The sequence below is a fragment of the Alexandromys fortis genome, unplaced genomic scaffold (genome assembly GCF_014885135.2).
Source record: "Alexandromys fortis isolate MF-2015 unplaced genomic scaffold, M_Fortis_MF-2015_v1.1 scaffold_0, whole genome shotgun sequence".
Lineage (NCBI taxonomy): Eukaryota > Metazoa > Chordata > Mammalia > Rodentia > Cricetidae > Alexandromys > Alexandromys fortis.
In genome coordinates this window covers 13555520-13577240 of record NW_026067949.1, presented here as the reverse complement: position 1 = coordinate 13577240, position 21721 = coordinate 13555520, and the positions used below count along the sequence as shown (strand labels likewise).

General features: G+C 40.1%; 1 protein-coding gene across 4 annotated transcripts in view; it reads right to left on the bottom strand.

The window, feature by feature from the left end:
* The window catches only part of Tbc1d19 (TBC1 domain family member 19), a 108016-nt gene that overhangs the window by 57836 nt on the left and 28459 nt on the right, over positions 1–21721 (bottom strand). For all 4 annotated transcript variants that reach the window (XM_050150220.1, XM_050150223.1, XM_050150222.1 and 1 more), the window contains 7 exons: positions 16011–16085; positions 14524–14587; positions 12971–13017; positions 12698–12808; positions 8932–9004; positions 6909–6947; positions 5677–5789 (listed from right to left, as the gene is read on the bottom strand). In XM_050150220.1, coding sequence (XP_050006177.1) covers positions 5677–5789; positions 6909–6947; positions 8932–9004; positions 12698–12808; positions 12971–13017; positions 14524–14587; positions 16011–16085 — 522 coding nt within the window. The remainder of the gene's footprint in view (positions 1–5676; positions 5790–6908; positions 6948–8931; positions 9005–12697; positions 12809–12970; positions 13018–14523; positions 14588–16010; positions 16086–21721) is intronic.

Genomic DNA, 21721 nt, shown 5'->3' with positions numbered 1-21721 from the left:
TGAGGGGGACTTTATTGGGGGAGGGGGAGGGAAATGGGAGGTGGCAGTGGGGAAGAGACAGAAATCTTAAATAAATAAATTAATTAATTAAAAAAAAGAAAAACAACATTAAAAAATTTTTTTAAAAAAAAAGAATCTCCCTGGTAAGCCACCAGCTTGTGGTGCTACACAGATTATTAGAAATGGGCTAATCAAGATGTGAGAATTAGCCAATAAGAGGCTGGAACTAATGGGCCAGACAGTGTTTAAAAGAATACAGTTTCCGTGTAATTATTTTGGGTAAAGCTAGCCATGCAGGAGCCGGGTGGCGGGAAGTGGCCCACCGCTCATTATTACTACTACTTGTAATGCTTTTTTGTAATGCTTTTTATCATCAACTAATTACATGCTTTTCTTGGCTATTGCTAGAAAAGTAATAAATATCTTAATAAGAGTAATCATTAAAATACTAATTTTAGGATCAGATATTTTTATAAAGAAATATATCAAATGTGTTTAATAAAATTTTAATCACAAAGCAAAATTTTACTGGGCCCAATTATTCAAAATAGACAACAATCTCATAAATATAATTACAGAGTAATCCCGTGAACTAATAGAGCTGGCTAAAGTTCAGACAAAGTAATAAAATATTATGCAACAAATACAAAATTCTGGGTAGCCAAGTGAAAGCAAGGTCATGCTGGTTCAGAAACTCATCTGTCCATAAAATTTCAAAATTACAGGCAAAATATAGCAAAAATGCTTCAGAAAACAAGTTCACATTCTTTCAATATTTAGTCAAAATATACTGGCTTCTTCTAATAAGCAAATTAGGAAGTATCTGTAGCCTTCATAAAATAAGAGCAGTGGCACCTTCACATTGACTTCAGTGCCAACGAGCACACAAGATAAGTCATGGCAATCTATTAATACTGGTATGCACCAAAGCTTCTGTGTACACAAGAAATAATTACACAGATAAATGTTTTTGTACTTTGCTTTTAATTATATTTTACATGTCATCTTACTCGGCTAAACACATGTTTAATTAACCTTTACTATATTTTATTTAAAGTGGTTTGGACATTTAATATTCTCTCTCTTGGAGATAGAGCTATGGGAAGAAACTAGATAGATAAGTTATCATACGTCACAAAACTGTAAATTAAGAATTTTTTTAAAAAAATCACGCTTATGAGTGTTTTACTTGCACTTAAGCTGTGTACAACATGTGTACCCACGGAGGCCAGAAAAGGGTATTGGACCACTTGGGACTGAGGTCACAGGTGGTTTTGTGAGCCACTGTGTGGGCTCTGGGAATCAAACTTGGATCCTCTGGGAGAGCAGCCAATGCTTTCGGCTGCTGAGCCATCTCTCCAAACCCAAAACTATTTTGTAAATCATGTGATTTAGGCACAAGTTCAGAGAAATTTCTCGGAAGATGAGGTAAGCTACCCAATTCTAGAATTACCATTGTGCAATGTGTTTTATTTTCATGTAGACAATCATAAACATTATAATCCATCATTTATTCAAAATTAAGTATTCAGTAGTAAATTAAAGGTAGGTGCTATTTTCCACACTAATATAGTTCCTCAAGATTTAAAAACATCTACTGAACCAGTTTTAAGGCTGTCTGCCGCCTCAGAGCAATAGGAGAGGTAGAGCTCTGAGAAGCCCTAATCTCCCATGAAAATAGAAAAAAAATAGGAAAAGGTAAATTAAAATAGGCAACTGTATTAAGTAAGTGCAGCAGTAATAAGAATTAAAGTATGTGCCCTGCTCCTTGGTGACCTGGGTAGGGCATTTGCTGCTGTGCAGTGGGGACAGACTGGACTACAGCAGACTGAGTAATTTATTAAAGAAAGCAATGCATCCTATTAGTTAATGTAAGTCATTAATAAAATTCAGTATAGCACAGACTTTTAAGATGCAGCTTTGAAAGGAAAGAGGAACAGGGAAGCAGCTAGAAAAGACACAGAACCTATAACTTATTTATAGAACAAAGAGGATGTGAACTGGGAGCTCTAGGCTCAAGCCTGCAGGGCTATGTCGAGGGATGACTGCTCTGAGACACAACTCCTTCGACAATGGTGTTTGCTTATCTCACTTGGACAACATTCTCTACGAAAGATTTGATGGCCAAAATGATAGCCATACTAATTCTCCATGAATATGTCTACCCATAGATGTCTCAAAGATTAAGTTGGGGTTCAGAATGATGGCTCAGCACCTAGGAGCACTGACTACTCTTCCAGAGCACTCTGGTTCAATCACCAGCGCTTTCTTTTGCTGTTGGAGGGCACTACATGCACGTGGGACACAGACATATGTTCAGGCAAAACACCAATTCACACACAATTTTTTTAAAGTAATAAAAAGTTTTAAACTAAATTAGGATCCAGTAATTTAGCATATATTTCCTGATCATCTTTTATGTGCTAGGTAGGATTTTTTCTTTAGCCACAGCACTCAGAGCAGATGGTCCTAAGGAAATATTTGTTGATCAGATAACTAGTGAGAAAGTTCTAATGTCAGTGCAGGTTCAGGCAGGCTTTCTGGAGAAAGGGACAGAACAGACTTGGAGTACCTCAGTAATACGGGGAGATCATGTTTATTTGGCATATGGGACATATGCAAAGATAGGAGAGAAACAAGGTGTGTTAAGGAATCTTAAAGAAAAGTTTTAAAATGTTTTAAGCAAAGGGGCAGTGGTGGCACACACCTTTAATCCCAAAACTAGGGAGGCAGAGGCAGGCGAATTTCTGAGTTGTGTCCAATCTTGTCTACAGACTGAGTTCTAGGGCAGCCAGTGCTACAGACACCCTGTCTGAAAAATCAAAGTCTGTGTGGGGGTGATTGGTGGGCAGATGTTAATATTAGAGAAAGGGTGTTTGAAAGCATTCATAGGGAACAAGGGTGCATGCTGGAAGTCAGACTGAATCCAGGCACAGGAAGATAATACTGTAAAATGGAATGGCAGAAATATGTACAGAGAGAAATACATGAATTTCAAACAAATGGAGGAATTGAGTCCAGAGGGAATTAGAGATGAATAAGGTATGAGATTCATGTAGACAGAAAAGAATGGGATGAGCCTTGCATCGGGGCACTCTGATGTACAGTGGTACAAAATAAACAAAGACTTCATGATTGCTCAGAAGATATTCATGTGCATCAGTCCACTGGGCACCCATCTGAACCTCAAGAAAGAGACCTGACAAGACTATCACTCTGAGGTAACTGTAACTGGAGCCACAAGAATTAAGGAGGGTTACTAAATGTATAAATGAGAAGAGACAGAACACCAAAAACTTAAAACCCACATGGAGAGAGGAGTTCAGAGACGGAGAACCCTCCCTAGCAAGTATGAAATACTGGATTTGGTACCCAGCACCTGCAACATATACATTACTAAAGAAAGCCTCATTTAAGTGTCTGTTGTTTCATCGGTGAACAAAATATTGAACAGTTTTTTGTTTTTAGTTAGCAAACTGATATCAAGCATATTTAAAAATATAAATAACATTTGCTAAATACATTTTTGGCTCACACAGAGATGTGTAGAAAATGAGCATATAAAAGCAACCCTTTGAAACATATCACCTATTTTCTTAAAAAGAAAAGTCGAAGTTAAATACTTTCCTATTGAATATACCATATTAACCAGCAGGAATGCAAAGTATTGTGTTCAAAGTTTTTTGCAGTAAAAAGAAAAAAAATAAATATCTCAATAAAATTTTATCTTAGAATAGCCTTCATTTCCTGGAAATATTCAAAGACAGAACAATGACCTCAGCAAACGTCTAAACAATAGATTTGGAGGAGCAAATCTGAATGTCTGCTTATGTGTCCTAAGTTTCAACTATGACTGTAACTAGGTATGTAGTTTAAATGATAAACAATTCATTCAGCAAAAAGTATTTCCCCCTTCCTTCCCCACCCCACCCTCAAGGCTTCACCTGTAACAGTGATTTCGAAACTTTTGTACTCACTGTTTTTCTGAAAATACTAATTTCTAATTATAAATATTAGATAGATTTTGCATTTAAGTTTACATTTTTAAATGGCTAAAATTTCAAAATTTAAATGTAAAAATTATGTTGGAATACTGCCCAAAACAATCATTGTCTGTCATTATTAAGGTGATATTTTTTGAAAAATTCTAAATTTGGTGTGAAAGGTAGCAATTCCTTTGCACACAGAACAGAATTTGTCTGACTCCATAGCAGTGAGGGCAGTATGTTACTTGGAAACTTAAATCCAAAGAAGAATTATGTTTTCTAGAAGATCAAACAAACAGAAAAAAATATGCTTTGTAAACAATGATCTCCAAATTGTTTCCAAAAGATAGCAATATCTCTCATGCTGAAAAATTGTTCTACTGTAAATCACAAGCTTCATTCTTTCAAATAGAAGATGACATTAGTGCTGTTCAGAGGGAGACTTAAGACACACATCATACACATATAAACAGACACACTACACATAACTTGCAAAGGTTAGAAATGTAGTTTTTATAACAGACAGTAATGTTTTAGTTTGTTATCTGAATTATAAATCACAACTGATTTGTAACATAATTATAGATAATACTAATTTTTATGACTACTGCCATTAGTGGCAAACATTTGTGTCCATTATTATATAATATTCTTATATATGTTACTTTTTGTATATTTGTCACAATTCTGTGATATAAATACTATTACCTATATTTATGGTCCGTTATCTGAGGCTTGAAGAAATTTAAGCAAAGTGATATGTGTTCAGTAAGTTGAGGCAACTCTGAGTTTAAACCAGGTTTATTTAATCATAGAACCTGTTACACTGCTAGTGTGACAATGATTAAAAATCTCTAAATGGGTGAATTTACAACTATATACAGTCTCTGCATCTAGATAACTACATATGCACACACAGTGAGAATATTGCAGGAGAAGCCAATGTCTTACACAGGTTTTCATTACTAAATTTATGACCCAGGCTAGGGATAAAATTCAGTTGGTAGAGTGCTTGCTTTGCATGCCTGAAGCTCTAGGCTCCATCCCCAACATCAGAAAACAAAAAACACATGGTCTATCTGTTAGAGGTTTGGCCACTTCCTTTAATATTCATTGCATTTCCTGAAAAAATCATCATCTATTTGGATAATATTCCCACATCATGTCAAATTTTAGAACTACAGGGATAGCACATACTTCAAAGGAAATCATAAATCCAAATGGGGCTGTGCATGCCTACAATCCCACCACTTTCAGAAGTAGAGATAAGAGCATCAGGAGTTCAGGGCCAGCCTCAGCTACCTAAATGAGTTTTAAAGTAACATGGATACATGAAAGCCTACCTCAAAAAAAAAAAAAAAAATCCACAAAGAATTCACTTACTCATTGGCAGTAGCTCTTCTTCGTTACCTGCTTCTTCGTTACATCCCAATCTGCCACATTTTTGCTGATCTGAGTTCTTAAGATTTTACTTCTAGTTCTACCACAAATACACATGATCACACTACTTAAAGGTGTTAGCTGAGCACACTGATTAAACTCAGTGTTACATCCTTCCTTACCTTAACACAACAGTGAGGGTGGAATGAAAAGCAGGGTGAATAGCAAACTAGTTACTGGCTTGGAAAAATTGGTAGTTCTCAAACAAACTCCAACATCTCAAATTTGGTCCCTCCTGTTTGCTTCTTACCTCAGGCTGACTGGAAATATTCAAAATGAGCGCCCAGAGCTCAGCTCTCAGTGCCGTGGGACTCCCTTGTCGGATGTACTGCTGGGCAGCGGCGCTATCCTGCTGCACCAGAACTGTCAAATGAACAGGATAACCCTGTTAGGATTCCCGCTGCCAGGAGCATCTCAGGATGGCCATGACCTCAGCCTCTGGAAGGGACACAACTGCATCTATCTTTTTCTCCCGTCACTCTCTGCGTTCTGGGGTGGCCCCACTACAGCCGAAAGGAGTCTTGATCTCCCTAGCTCCTCCTCGGCCTCCCAGAGCCTCAGTGCTTTCCCACAGCTCCACACATCTACAAGGACTCCTGAGCCTAGTGTCTGGCTTCTGTGACCAAGCAGAGCCTCATCCTCAGAACCCGTGATTTCCATAAACATGCTACCAAGTCATGGAGCTTCTGGTATTTGAAAGCGGCACAGTACAAAATATGAGACATACTATGGATCCAATCTTTATCCAACAGCATCATTTTTTTTTGTTTCCTCTTAAAGGGAAGAGGAAATTTTCTACTAAATGAAAAAGACATGATGAAAAGAAACAAAAAGGGCATAATTTTTAAAAGAACATTCTTTATCTGAATGTTTAATGAAAGAGGCCACGCCTACAAAAAAGGTCTTTGAAATTAAGATGACTTTGAAAAACTAAAGTACATGACAATAACTGTCACTGATGGTTCGGTCTGACACACAGCCTTCTTTGCACCTCAAAGACAGTAAAGGATTTATAGAAACAAGAAAAAGAGTGCCCAAAAGATGAGCAATTGTTCCCCAGGATATGGAGACCCGCTACGCTTATTAAGCCTTATCATTGTGAGCTGTCAGCGGGATTTAAGAGCTCCATCCTCTCCTGATGCAGGAGCATGCCCTCATTAGCGCTAATGAGAGGTGTGTGGGTGCATTAAACAGGAAGCTGCCTGCTTGATTGTGAGATGAAATTCTGCTCTTGAGTGCTCGCTCTCATGCATTTCCTGTTCAGGAACCAGCTGTGTGCTTAATTTACACTGACTAAGGCAGCTAACACGCTGCCTTTGCTTCTAAATCAAGATTCCTGTTAGATTGCCTGCTCGGGTAAATATTATGACTCTCCCGTGCTTCACTTTACAGAGAATAAATTTCAGCCGAGGCTCTGTCACGGGGACAGTCACCTAGAGCGGTCTCATTTTTATACAACTTAATAAACCTGATTGAACTTACCTTTTTGCCCAATACGTACATGCTCATTTTCAAAAAGTTCTAAAAATGTTAAAAGAAATAAGATTATTAGACACACACATGATCAACTACATTTAGAGTAAGAAGTATTTTTCCCCAGTGCTGATACTTTAATTATTTTTAAAGTTGGATAACTATCATAGAACACATTAGAACTTGTTTGTTTATGGCTGAATCTTGCTGCCCAGGCTGGTCGTAATCTCATTAAGTAGGCTGGGGTGGTCTCCAGCTCACAACCCTGCTGCCTCAGCCTTCTGAGTTAAAGGCACCACTACCACACACTACCACTCTGCTGAAAACTGGAATGTGCAACCTAAATGAAGAAAGCCTTCACCAACTGGGGAACAAAAATGGACATAGTAAGTTTTCTTTTGATAAACAGAATATATTCTTATACAAAAATATTTCTATACATTTAGAAAAATTCAAAGAAAGATTGTTTTTAACATCATTCCAGTGGCTGGAGAGATGGCTCAGAGCTGTTGCTGCTCACCGGAGAGGACCTGAGACCTGCTCACAGAACCTGTGTCGGCTGCTCCCAACCACCTACAGACTCCAGCTCCAAGGGAGTTAGCGCCTGCCTCTGGTTCTGTGGGCACCCTCACACACACAGTCACACAATTATACAGACACATACATACAGAAATGTGTGCACCCACACACTACATAAATAATGCAAAATAGTTGATAAATTAAAGAAAAATTCTTTGAATTAACAACTTTAACAACCTTGTTAGCACTTCATGTATCAAGTTCAATTCCACTCCCGCTGCGCATCAGGGTCTAACACAGCCTGTCTCTTGTATGTAGAAGCCCTGCCTCGTGAATAAGTTCTCGTTAAGAACTTCCACTGGAACAGCTGCTTTTTAAAGGTGTCAATCATAGTGCAAAAGACTCATTAACTATGACATATTAAACTCTGTTCACAGAAAAATGAAAGAATACCATCAAGGGAATTTGGACAAGGTAAGTCTCTAAAGTATCTGTAGTGTGTTTATGTGTGTGTGGCGGAGGGCTTATATCCAGAATTTATAAATTTATAAAGATAGTCTTACAGAGAAAGGCACTTGCCAGACACAAAAGGCCAAGAGTTTGAGAAGCTTCTTTATCAACAATCAATTGACCAGGAAACATAAAAAAACATAAAAAAGCTGCTTGACCACATTAGGCATCAAAAAAAAAATTAGAACCAATATAAAAAATGGAGCCACTGCAGTGGTAAAAACAAACAAGAAAAAACAACTGTTTTTGTTTGTTTGTTTGTTTGTTTGTTTTTAAGCAGGGTTTCTCTGTAGCTTTGGAACCTGTCCTGGAACTAACTCTTGTAGACCTGGTTGGCCTCGAACTTACAGAGATCCACCTGCCTCTGCCTCCCGAGTGCTGGGATTAAGGGCATGTGCCACCACCACCCGGCTAAGACTGGAAATTTTAAATGAAGAAAAGTATGGACCAAATGAACATCACATACAAAGCTGATGAGAGTGTAAGCTGGCATGGTGACTGTGGAAAACTAGCAGTGTCTACTGGCATGTGTGTGCACATGATTCACTCTCAGGGGTGTGCCCTGAGATGTACAACACATAAATGGCCTGCAAACAATATTCGCGGCAGAACAATTGATGATAACCAGATGGTGGGAATAATTCAAATGGCCATCAACATCAGACAAGCTAGACAGCAGACAGCAGTATTTACATCTGGTGGACCATAATACAAAATTTGAGAAATAATAATTTTTTATGTATCTTATATATAATAGTAAGCTGAAGAAACCAGATACAATTGGGTGCAGCTAATAATTCCAAACATGTCACCCTATGGTGACAGGATCACTGTTACTATGGGGATGGCAGAGACCTGTGCCTGGGGGGGGGTCCTAAGCTATTATAATATGCTGTTTCTCGATTGGGTTGCAAGATGTGTCCACTTTGTAAACCACTGGTCGACTTGTGTACTTGGAAGCTATCACTTGCCACTAATTAAATGTCACATGGGAAATACTAACCAGGAGGCACTTGTGTAGAATCATCTATACCCAGTTGTCCTGTCGTTAAGCCAAGTTCTACAAAGCATTCTTTCTGAAAAATAACATGAAAAATTAGCACACATCTCAGACTCTGGTGCGTGAGAAAAGGTTAACAAGTCAAAAAAATCCCATGTAAAATGAATTTCTGTTTCACTCAAATACTAAACTCTAAAAGAACAGTAACAGACTCTAGGCAGTGGGAGCAGAATGAGCCCAGCTGAGCACTGCACAGGTGGCACTGCATCATTTTCATGGGAAATGAACGTGACTACAAGAGTCATAGCATTTAGGGAAACAGTAGACACAATGAAAAAGGAAACTTGAACATACAGTATTTTTTCCAGTTCAGGGGCTTTGGTAATATTTTCTTTATCACTTTTTCCTTTCTAAATGTTTTTACTTTGAACACTTAGTAAATGAATGCTGGTACTGTCTTCTTCAAATTTTTTTCCTTATTTTTTCTTCTTTAGGTAACACACAAATCAGCATAGTAAGAGACGATACTGATCCTTCTGGGTAAAGGCATAGTGATGCTCCAACCTTTCCTAAAGCAAGCAAGCAAGCAAGCATATGCACACAGCCCCCTAAGCACACACGCACAAGTGTGCACACAGAGCCACTCACTCACTCATCACACTTAGCAATTCTATTTAACATTGTCCAAAATTACCAACATAAACTTCTGGGCTTTCTATCATTTGGCATCTTACTCTGATGATAAGAAGCCAAACCACAAATATCCAAAACAAGTTCATTTTGGAGCAAAACAACTATTAAGTGCTCAGCTAAAATAAGAATGAATTAGAATTATTCATAATAGCTTCCTTCACTTATCTAGCAATGTCCTAGGACAATAATCACATCTATATTTTGTAAGCATAGAAAACCCCATGTTAATCATATTATTTTATTCTACAAGTAATTAAATATTTCTATTAATAGTTGCTTCAGTGCTTTATAACTATTCTGACTGGTAAGTCATACTTCAGTCTCCTTCAAAATTGAGCTAATTTTAATTTTTCGAGATTTTATCTGATAGTGAGCTTCATTATTCTTCCATTTCAACCACTGTCTTCCATGTACTCTATGACTTTTCCTTCACTGAATCATTACTGTTAATGATTGTGCATCTCAGTTTAAAAATAGCATTTATCTGGATACTAACACACAAATCTATGGCCAATAAACACTTCAGTACTGGGTTCTGTAGTCAAGATGAAGCGTTTTACTCAGGACATGTGAGATCTGGGTGTCCATTTTCCATGTCATCGCTCTGGACTATTTCACTCAACATTAGCAAATAATCAGATTCCCATCAAAACTAACCATAGGGAGTGCGCCTCCTTAGAAACCTTCCTTACTGTTCCAGGCTGGCAAAAGGAATTCTCAATACAATATCTTTTCTCAGCCTTTATCTAGACTAAACTAGACCAGACTAGACTAGAGCTGTCCTTTTCCTCTCTGTCCATCCCTCTACTAGCCTGTAGCACTTTGAGGATGAGAACTGTCTCTTAGTACTGAGCTCCCCAGTACTTATCAGAGCACCTGGCCCAGCAAATACTGAGCACCAGTTTCTAGTCCCATCTGGCTGCTCCAATAATCTCTTTAGAGATAGTAGATCTCCATTTCTAAAAATTTCCTTGTAATGTGGAAGAGTACATAATCCAGGAATTCGGAGTCAGAATCATCCTGACCCAGTCAAAGGATGGCAGGGACTTGTCCTAATGACTACACATGAGGAGTAACCATACCCTGAAGGCTACCACACGGACCTGGCGGGCAAGACGCGCCCGACTGGTGCAATAGAGGTGTGACTGTTAGGCTGTAACTAACCACTCTCTGATGGAACTTGAGGACCTGATGCTACAATCCTTGTCAGAATCCATGACTGGGAGATCAGAGGCCACAGGGCAGAACCTGCAATTGTTATTTTCCCAACAAATACTATTCTAACCATAGAAAAGGAGAATTTCTAGAAATGTTAATGAAGAGAAAAAACGAGAAGGGAAAAGACTCTCCCGACACCCAAAACAGACCAACCCAAGACTGGAGCCGGAGCTCCAGGGCTGGAGCACTGGCATGCTTGCTGTTCTCTGCTTGTGTCACTGTATAAATCCAAACTATTTACGGGGCCAAGCCAGGGCCTGTTCTATAACACTCACTAGTGGTCCTTCTGTAAATTCACTCTCATTCTCTGTCCCTGTGCCCCTCTTTCTGGTCTCTGAACTCATTGCCTCATGCTCTCACACTGCAGCAGTTTAAATATCTGGGAATTTTAATCATCACTCCACTCTGGGAAAAAAGCAAGAAAAACGTGATTGGGAGCAGTGCAGCAAAGACTTCCCCAGAGTGTGGTGGGCCACTCTGTTAGACAACTCTTAGCCAGTCAATTGTGCTGTATGTAAGGGTTCTCCAAACCTCCACCAGCTTTTCTGGTGCCCTAGAGTAGGTGGAGGGTCGAAAAGCACAGCAGCAGGGATAAGAATAGCAGTCTCACTATTCCAGAAACTTCACTTGATCCCTGTGTGAATGACGTCTCTCTTCCTTCTGCACATCAGAGGTTTGACTCTGGAGTGGGCAGGAGCTCTGCGAGACAGTCCTCCACAGAGCCTCCACTCTCAGCCCTACGGGTTGCCTTGGCGAGTACCCATGGTATCTCTGACCCTTGAGCCTTCCCAAGGCTCTACAAAGAGAACCATTTGCTTCTTTTGTCAGTCAATATCTACTAAAGAAAGAAAAGGCATGCCACAGATGTCAAGAGGAAAAAACAGGAGTGGCAAACACAGAAAGCAACCATGGCCTCTAGGAGCGTGAACTAAACACAAGTAAGAATTAGAAAAGTGTCCTCCAATGCTCAAGACCATGATCAAGACCAGGGTGGGAAAAAAACTGCCAAGAAGAGCAGGCCGGAGCTGGGCCGTGGACAACATTATTATACATGGGACCAGAAGGGACACAACCTTCTCCTGCTGACACCTTTCAAGTGTCCCTCCAAAATCATCTTTCTAGTGACAAAATAACAGGAGGCCTGCCGGCAAACGGAGAATAGTCCAGATCTAGCCGGATGCAGCAGATCGCAGAATGGAAGACGTGGAGCCCACTGATGCAGACAGAGTGGTGCGCACGCACCTCTCACCCACACTTCCCGTCTGGTCTGACTTCTCTGGCTTTAGGTTATTTACCACGACCTCTGCATCTTTAAAGTTCAGAGTGTCACCACAGACGTGCCAACAGCGCTGCGTCCTTTATTGTTTTGGAATGAGTGGCAGAAGGAGCGATGACAACACAGCTCTGCCATCAGGAAATCTCAAAATTAATTTTAAAAACTAATGCCTCCCCAAAAAGATGGGTTTCTGAGCAAATGCAGTTTCTCGTAGTGTCTCACCATGTTCTGGGCTCCAGGAAAGTTGATTAAATTAAATAGCATGTGCTTTCTTAAATATCTTTCGATAAACCTTGTATTTGTTCCAATTTACAGTTACACATCAGACACCTGAGACCCAGCAAACTCCCTCATAAAAATTTGCTCTTTATTGAAGTAATGGGCAAAGCATTTATAGGTCAATGTAAGCTTGCTTTGGCTTACAGCAAACTTGCTCTTTCTATGTGCATGTTTCGAGCTAAAAGCTATCAAATTAGTAATTGGCTAATATGTGCATGACTTCTTACAACAGATATATGCGCATCAAAATATTTTTCTAGTGGTTAATAGAATATTAATTTATTCTTCAATGTCAATACTTACCAATTCAGGGATGTCTTTTACTTTCAGAGGAACTTGGATTAAACCCAAATGAGTCCTAAAACTAAGAGAATCACCATTTTCATAATTTGGGTTGCGGAGATTAATTAATACCTTTAAAAGTAAACAACAAGCCTGGTTAGTTTTTTGTATAGGTTTGCCCTTGCCAAACATGGTAATTCTTGTTGTAAAGCCATAGGGTAAAAAGCCACTTTGGGTCATGCACAGCCTTCAACTACACCCATCATATTTGCATATCTATCCCAGAGAACATACCTCAAGAAAGTCCTTAGGAGCATAAACAGGCCGAAAAAGGCTTAAATCTGGGATGAGTTAGAGTAAAACAAAATTTCAGTTAATACATGAGGTGAACAATAAGTATTAATGTCACTTTACTGTGTTCCTATAGAGGTGAAGCACATATGTATTAAGTATTGATTATTTGTTGTACAATGTGTGAAACACTGGGAACACAGAAATAAAAACACAGTACTTGACAACTTAAACAACATATTATAGAAAATCTTAAGAGTTTCATATAAAGATTCTGTATGAGAATTTTCAAAGTACTTAGAATACTAATAATGCATTCGCAGTGAATCCATCCGCTTGTGTCTAACTTCCCTGATTTCAGGTGCAACACTTCCTATCATAGGAAATGTTTGTCTGGCTCGCAGACTAGCTTGAGCAGAGGGGGCCACAAGATGTGGGCAGTCATGTATATATCTGTTCACGTAATTATAGGCATCTACAACACACAGTTGTTACTCATTATACAGTTATAAATCTGGCTATATATTAAATTTAAAGTGAGACAAAATACAATTTAAGACCATTTTAATTCTTGACATTTACTTTTCATTGGTCAATTTCCTTAGCATCTCACCAAATTAACCTTACAGAATTTCTACTTTCACTAAAAGCAAGTCTCTGGAAGCTATTGAATGAATTTTATTTGCCTGTTTTTTTTTAATTTCAGCATTTATTAATTGCACAAACGGATGGACTTCGTTATGACATTCCAGGCATGGGAATAGCATATTCTCATTACTTCAATCCCCTGTCACTATCCCTGTCCCCACTGTCCCAATCTCTCTCCAAGCCCTCCTTCCACTTTCATGTATGATCTCTATTGTCTTTTCTCTTTAACTATTATTGTTACATGCATACATACATATAAATCTATAAACACAACCAAGCAAGTCCATTTAGTGTTGCTGATAAGCATGTTTTTAGGGCAGAATACTTGATATTAGATAACTGCTCGGGGCATCCCTACGGAAGGCCAGTTTTCCCTGTCTCTTAGCAGATCTTAACCGTCTACAGTCCTTTCTTTAGGAGTAGGGTCTTCATGAGATTTTCCCCATCCATGTTGGCATAGCAACTAGTGTTGTCCTTGTTCAGGTCTTGTTTAGGCCACCCTGCCGTGTTCTTGTTATTTCATGGGTACAGCTTCCCTATCCTACATAGAAGATATAATCTCACAGTAGATCTCCTGGCCCTCTGTCTTTTACAATCTTTCCCCCAGTTGATAAATCTACTAACAAAACTGCTACACCTAAGGGAACATCATAGAAGAGGAGATAAAAAGATTATATACGTTTTTAATAAAAATGTTTTAAAATGATATTTGAAAAAAACAAAAAGTGATTTATTGTTGGCTAAACAACAGAAAACACAGCCTAAAGTTGGGAATTCTTAAGCTGCAAACTAGAAACAACAAATCAGACAGCGGGGAATTAGTGGAGCTGGAAGGTTGCTACACCTTCAAAGGAAGCAGTACATTATTTCAGTCAAAAGACAAATCCTGTAGGCAGTCCTTCACATACCTGGCTCGTCAGTCCCCATTTCATTCCATTTATTCAGGAGTTCTTTCTGTTCTCCAACTGGTCTCTAAAATTTTTTTAATTAGTTTCAAAATCAGTAACTTACTCAAAAGTTTAAAAAAGGTACCACAGCATATGAGAAACAAATTAAACATGGAAAACTTCTTTGGAATTACACTTAAATTAACTTTTAAAATTATTAAAACATATCTAGTCTCAATGGCTTAGTTAGGACTTGGTGCCAATGAGTCCAAGAAGAGAAGGCAAATGATCAGACTGGCCAGTAAACCTCACAAAGAACTAACTGCCTGCTCCTCCGCCACATCACATCCTATGGTTCTCAGCACATCAGCAAGCTCAGAAACGCATGGCAAGAAGACTGGCTGAGGAAATAAGACAGATTCAGTAGCATGGTCTTCTGATGTGCAAGACAGTATGGTATCCCACTACATATCCACACAGATTTTCATCTAAGTTTTTTCTATATACTACCCTGGTGAGTTCTCCTTGGCTCTCATCAAAAGTCTATGCTCCCCATCTACTCAGTAGTGGAGGATAACTGGCAGGCAGAGAAGGAGCTGAAGGGAAACTCATTCTCTCCTACTTGTCAGCATCCATAGCATCTAGAACAGACTCCCTGTGACTTTTCTCTTATTTCCTACCTCTCCCACCATTAAGTAAGGACTAGATCTAAATATAACCCCATGTCTGCAGAGATACAACAAATTATCTTCTACTAACACTGGACAATCTTATCCTATTGCCAATGACAGGATTGCAGTCATCAAGGCCTTCAAGGAATAGTGCTCCTGTGTTCACCAACTCAGAATGTACAAAGACTAGATATCATTAAACTCTTGAAGGTACACTCACTCCTTACAGCTGTGGTGGTTTGAATGAGATGGCCCCAAAGTCTCGGGCATTGGAATACTTGGTCTTCCCACTGGTGGCGCTATTTGTGGAGGTTAAGGGGTATGGCCTTACAGAACAAAGTATGTCACCGAGGGTACACACTTTGTGGGCCAAAGGTTTGCACCATTCCCACCCAGTTCGCTCTCTGATTCCTGCTTGCGCTCTGAGCTGCTGCTCCCATCACAATGCCTACCTGCGGCCTACCATGCGTCTCACTGTGATAGTGATGGACTCTACCCTTCTGGGCCAGTAAGCTCCAAGTAAACCCTTCTTCCTATCACTTGCCTTGGTCACACTGTTTTAGCACAAAATAGCAAAGTAACTAAGACAACAGACAAATGTCTAAGTAGGGCTATAGCATAGGTTCATTATAACAATCACTAGAGTTATACAAAGTAAGAATATGTCTAAGACATAACCAAACATTTGGCACTTACAGATTTTCATTAAAAAAAAGAAACCTGATACACCAGTAAATGAAGACTAACAAGGCTAACAATTATACAACTTTGTGACATTTTCCAGTACTTAACTTACAAAAGTATTTCAGCAGAAAATGTTAAAAATGTTCAATTTACCTTTCGTGCCAGTGGGATACTCAGCTCAGTGCACATACTATTTAAACTCTTCAAGATTCTTTTTTCCCAACTTCCCTGAAACAAAAGAAACAATCATTGTTTTTCATTAGCAATATCTACTCTAATAAGAAAAGATATTATTATGAGAGTCACAGACATGGCAAAGATAGTTGTCCTCATTAGTTCACTCAACAAACACTGATTACTTCTCGCTCTGCATCAGATACTGTCGATACTGCTATGACATTAACTCTGCTGTAGTTTGGATAGTCAGTGCTCTTGCGCCCATATATTAAAGTCTTGAACCCCACCCAGCCAAACACAGTGGAGAGAAAGGGGAACTTTTTCAGAACTAGAGCCTAGTGATTAGTCCTTTAAGGCATTGGGAGGTCTCCTGTTGGGCATTTGGTGGACTGATAGACATTCGCATGGCGTATTTTGAGTTTCCATAAGCAGATAAGAGCTCAGTGAAGTCCACCAGGAAGCATGGGCTCCAGTGCATACTGTCCAGGTCAAGGTCCAGTCTACCATGACTGCTCTGGTGAAGTGAGGCAGAGTGACCACTCATCAGTTGCCATGAGTACTAGACAAATGGCCACATGTGAAATCCTAAGTTGCTGTCACACAGACCTCTATGTGCTACAAGCACTAGTTTAAAAGAAAACTGATCCACTTACAAGCACTGCACTTGTTCTAGTTTCTCCATATACTGCTTTCTTCGAATACACCAAAGTAGTTCCCAAGGCTTCTTACACAGAAATAGGGTTTCACAATCATGGAAGTTTAAATAACACTGGATAAAATTTTAAATGTTTAAATTTCACTTAATCCAATGTTGTTCAAACTTACGTGATTCTAGAAGTCAGAAAAGCTGTAATTCTTAGTTCAACATAAACTAAGTTCCTGCTGCATAACAGTCAGGAGAGCAGACGCAATGGGTGCGAAGATGCCTCAAGTGTTCTTTGAGGGGCACACAGCTGGTCGGGAAAGTGTGCAGAGAAACAGCTGCTGCAGCTTATGCTAAGGGCTATAAAGCAGAGAGCTGTGAGGGAATGGAGGGGCAGATCCTTTCACTGGGGTACTGGACAACAGAAAAAAGATGCCACCTTAATTGAGCCTCACAAAATAGATGGCATCTTGATAACACAAAGTAAGCAGAAAGCTCTTGCCAGGACAGAAAAAAACAAAATGCCAACAGCGTTCATAATGCAGAAGGAAAGGACACAGTGACCTAGATGAGCGCACAGGACAATCACTCAGCAGCAGAGGATAGTGACATGGAAGGGGAAGCCGAGGACAGAGAGGGAAAGTTCTTAAATGCTAAGCTTTAGGTTAGGAGCTCTACTTCCTAGGCAACTGGGAATCACAGCCGTGCACTAAATGGCCTAGTTTATGAGACAATCACAACGTTCTCAACAAAGGTAGGGATAGACACTAAAGATGAGTGAGACACTAGTAGAATTGTAAGTCATCAAAGCATGGTGACGTTTTGGTACAGTCTAAATGGAAGGCAGATACTAAGTAAAAAGTATTAAATTACTAGCTGGCAGAAAATTAATCTATTAAAAGTTAAATAAATGATTTTGGACTAATTATTAAGAGAACTAAGTGACTTCCTGTCTCCGAAGTTGTCAACAGTTTGAGAGGATACAACAGACAGTAGAAGTACTATTACACCAAGGACTTGAACAGCAAACAAAAGAAGTCTAAAGGAGCAAAAGACTAGGAGGCACAGAAGGAAGGTGATAAAATGGTAGTCATGAGATCCAGACTAAGTGGGCTCCATGGAAACTGGAGAAAAGTACTCAACAGGACAAGGAACTGAACTGGATTTTCTATGGACAGGAAGTAAAGGAAGAAAGACTGACATTGATTAGGAGAATATTCTTATGGTGTGAATGTTCCTCTACAAGCTATGTATTAACTGGGAGTCAATAGTGGGAAAGTGGTTGGATCGTGAGGGTCTGCCCTAATGAATTAAACTGATGGATTTATAATAAAATTTCATTATTGGAAGATAGTGAAAGACAGGAGGTGGGTCCTAATGGGAGGAGTTAGGTCACTGGGAACACATTCTATAAAGATGTGTTTTCTCCTCTACCCCTTATCCTTATCTGTTTCTATCTGACGTAAGGTGAGAAAATCTGTTCCTCAACAGCCTTCTGCTACACCATGGCCCAGAGCACAGGAGCTAACTGATTATGCTCTGAAGCTTTTGGAGCTGTGAGCCACAAACTTTCCCCTCCTCTTCAGTTTTTCTCCCAGATATTTGTCACAGTGATGAAAAACCTAATAGAAAATTGGTACCAGGAATAGGGTTATTACTATGAGAAAATCTGACCATGTGGTTTATGGTAAGAACCAGGAGGAAAAAGAAACAGATCAGAAAGATTTACAAATATTGACATTTAGTCAGAAAAAAATTATGCAAAATTGGGATTAGGGCAGGTTTGTTTTCCGAAGAGATTCACACTATTAAAAAGAAGCCAGATATTTGAAATTGAGACAAGTCAGACATCTTAAAGGCATCCCAGGAACTGGCCAAAGCCCACCTATGGCAAACTCAAAATTACAAAAGGTACATTCATTTGAAAGGTTTTTTCTCATGAGAATAGAGCACCTGTGAGACAGGGTGCTGTTGGCACACAGTCACTGTGCCCAGCTGGCCAGGGAGACAGAGGTTGCTGCAGGTACAGTCCAGAGAGACCTGTTTATCACTCAAGTTGAGGCATCCTTGTTGTCATTCATGGGATACTGGCTTTGCAAGCATGCAAAATGTTAGCAATCCATTGTCATGGAGACATCCAGCCAGATTTCAAATAAGTATATGCCTGTTGGAGGAAGGTGCTTGTTTGTCCCCTGCTGCTTAGCCCCAAAATAATCACACAGAAACTGTATTAATTAAATCACTGCTTGACCCATTAGCTCTAGCTACTTAGAGGCTAATTCTTACATCTTAATTTAACCCATTTCCATTAATTTGTGTCATCATGGCGGGGAGCATGGTGGCATACAGACAGTGCGGGAGAAGTAGCTGAGAGTCCTACATCTTGTAGGCAACAGGAAGTTGACTGAGACACTGGGAAGCATGGTGAGCATAGGAAACCTCAAAGCCCGCCCCCACAGTGACACTTCCTCCAACAAGGCCACACCTCCTAATAGTAGCACTCCCTATGTGCTTATGGGGAGCAATTACAGTCAAACTACCACACCTGTCTACCTCTTCTTCCAGTCATGCTAGAACCTCTGCACTTTGTTTCTCAGGTCTAACATGCTAAAACTGAGAATTTTTCTATATTAATTAATTAAAAAATTCTGCCAGGCATGGTGATGTATATGTTTAATCCCAAAACTACATAGGCAAAATCAGATGGATCTCTGTGAGTTTGGGGTCAGTGAATTTCAAACTAGCCAGGGCTACATAGTAAGACCCTGCCTCAAGAAAAAAAAATGTTTTGCTTTTCAAAAACAAAAACAAACATATTCAAGCTCAGGCTGCTGCCAAGAAACAATTTGGGTCTACTCTCCTACCACAGCTGGGGTCTGTGACTATGTTCATTTACAGTCCATGTTGCCACCAAAGGCCACACAGGTGCTGGGCTCTGTGGCCATGTTGGTGTCCGAGGGCCATGCTGCCACCAGGGCCATGACAATCTGATTGGCCTGCATGGCCAACTGGGGCCATGAGGACCTCTGGACATGAGGTGCTGTAGAGGGCCATGCTGGACCAGTCCTGCCCCTCACTGGCCCTGGGATAGCTGGCCCTGCCCCTGGCTAAATGCTGTAGCAGGAAAGCTAGCCCTCCCTCATGAAAGAGCTGCCTCCTCCCCCTATACTTACTCCTCCCGCCGCCAAACTTGGGAGAGATGGCCCCACTCCTCATCACAGGCATAGAAGAACTGGCCCCATGTCATGGGCCTAGGAAAGCTGGCTCTACCCCTTACCTGAGGGGATGGTTCCAGTACCCTGGACTGACAAGCACAGCTACCACCCAGGTCCACATTCTGGGCCTTGGGTTGGCCTACCCTAACATCTATGACCTGCGGGAGCTGGTAAGGGACTTGTCCTGCAGAATGACAGCCACAGAATCCCCAAGACTCAGGGCAACAGCAGAATATCTAAAAGAAGTTTTGGTGAGGGTCTAGTGATAGTGTGCCAGAGGCCTTGAACCAGACCAATGACTCATATTTGAAATGAACATTTTGTTGGTGAGGCTGATTGAACAAAAGGGTATACTACGTGACACACCACAGCACCCAATGCCACTAAGATGAATGAAGAGGTATTGGAAAGACAGAGGAGGGAGGTGGGGTTTTTGTTTGTTTTGTTCTTAATTAATTTTTAGAGGAGTTTTCTTTGAGGGGATGTGGATATAGAAACACTAGGAGGTAAGCAGAATTGGGGTTTGAGACATGAAATTACCAAAGAACCTATGGGAGTGCAAGCTGGTACAGCCCCTTTGGACCTCAACCTTCCTCAAGACCCAGTAATACCATTTTTGGGTATCCAAAGGATGCTCAATTGTGCTACAAGGACATGTGCTCAACTATGTTCACAACAGCATTGTTTGTCATAACCAGAACCTGGAAACAACCAAATGCCCCTTGACCAAAGAATGGATAAGGAAAATGTGGTACATTTACACAATGGAGTACTACACAGCAGAAAAATATAACGGCATCTTGAATTTTGCAGGAAAATGGATGGAGCTAGAAAACATCATATTGAGTGAGGTAACCCAGACCCAGAAAGACAATTATCATATGTGCTCACTCATAAGTGGTTTTTAAACATAAAGCAAAGAAAAGCAGCCTACAAATTACAATCCCAGAGAACCTAGACAACAATGCGGACCTTAAGAGAGACATACATGGATCTAATCTACATGGGAAGTAGAAAAAGACAAGATCTTCTAAGTAAATTGGAAGCATGGGGACCTTGGGAGAGGGTTGAAGGAGAGGGGAGAAGTAGTTGAAGTGGTGCGGGATAATTGTCTGGATTCTGTCAATCACATTTTAAATAAATGCTGATTGGCCAGGCAGGAAGTATAGGCAGATCAACCAGATAGGAAGTAGAGGCAGGGTGATGAGAACAGGAGTATTCTGAGAAGAAAGAAGCTTCTTTTGGCAGTCCTTCCCAGACCACAGAAGAAGCAGGATGTGACCTACCCCACTGAAAAAGGTACTGAGCCATGTGGCTAACATAGATAAGAATAATGGGCTAATATAAGTTACTAGAGCTAATAAGAAGCCTGAGCTAATGGGCCAATCAGTTTATATCTAATGCAGACTCTCTGTGTTATTTCTTTGGGACTTGCCAGCTGTGGGAACTGGGCAGGACAGAAACCCCAAAAAGCCTGGCCCTCATGTTACAGGGAGAGGCAGGGATGGGAACAGAGAAAAATGTAGAGCTCAATAAAAATCAATTATATATATAAAATTATGCTATTAAAAATATTTAGACGCCCACAAAAAGGCAGGAAGAAGTCTTAAGAATCCGCTGCCCCAATTCCTTTAACCTGTGGTGCCTAGCCTCCCGCCTTTTTCATTATAAAAAAAGAGATGGGAATGTAATAATCTGTCTCTTTAAGAGACAAGCCACGCCCACTCCTTCCCCCATCTACTGAGGCAAGCTGATCTTCAGCTTCCAGCCTAAGTTCTCTCCTTTTCATCCTTCTTTTGGAGAGGCAGCTCTCTCTCTCTCTCTCTATA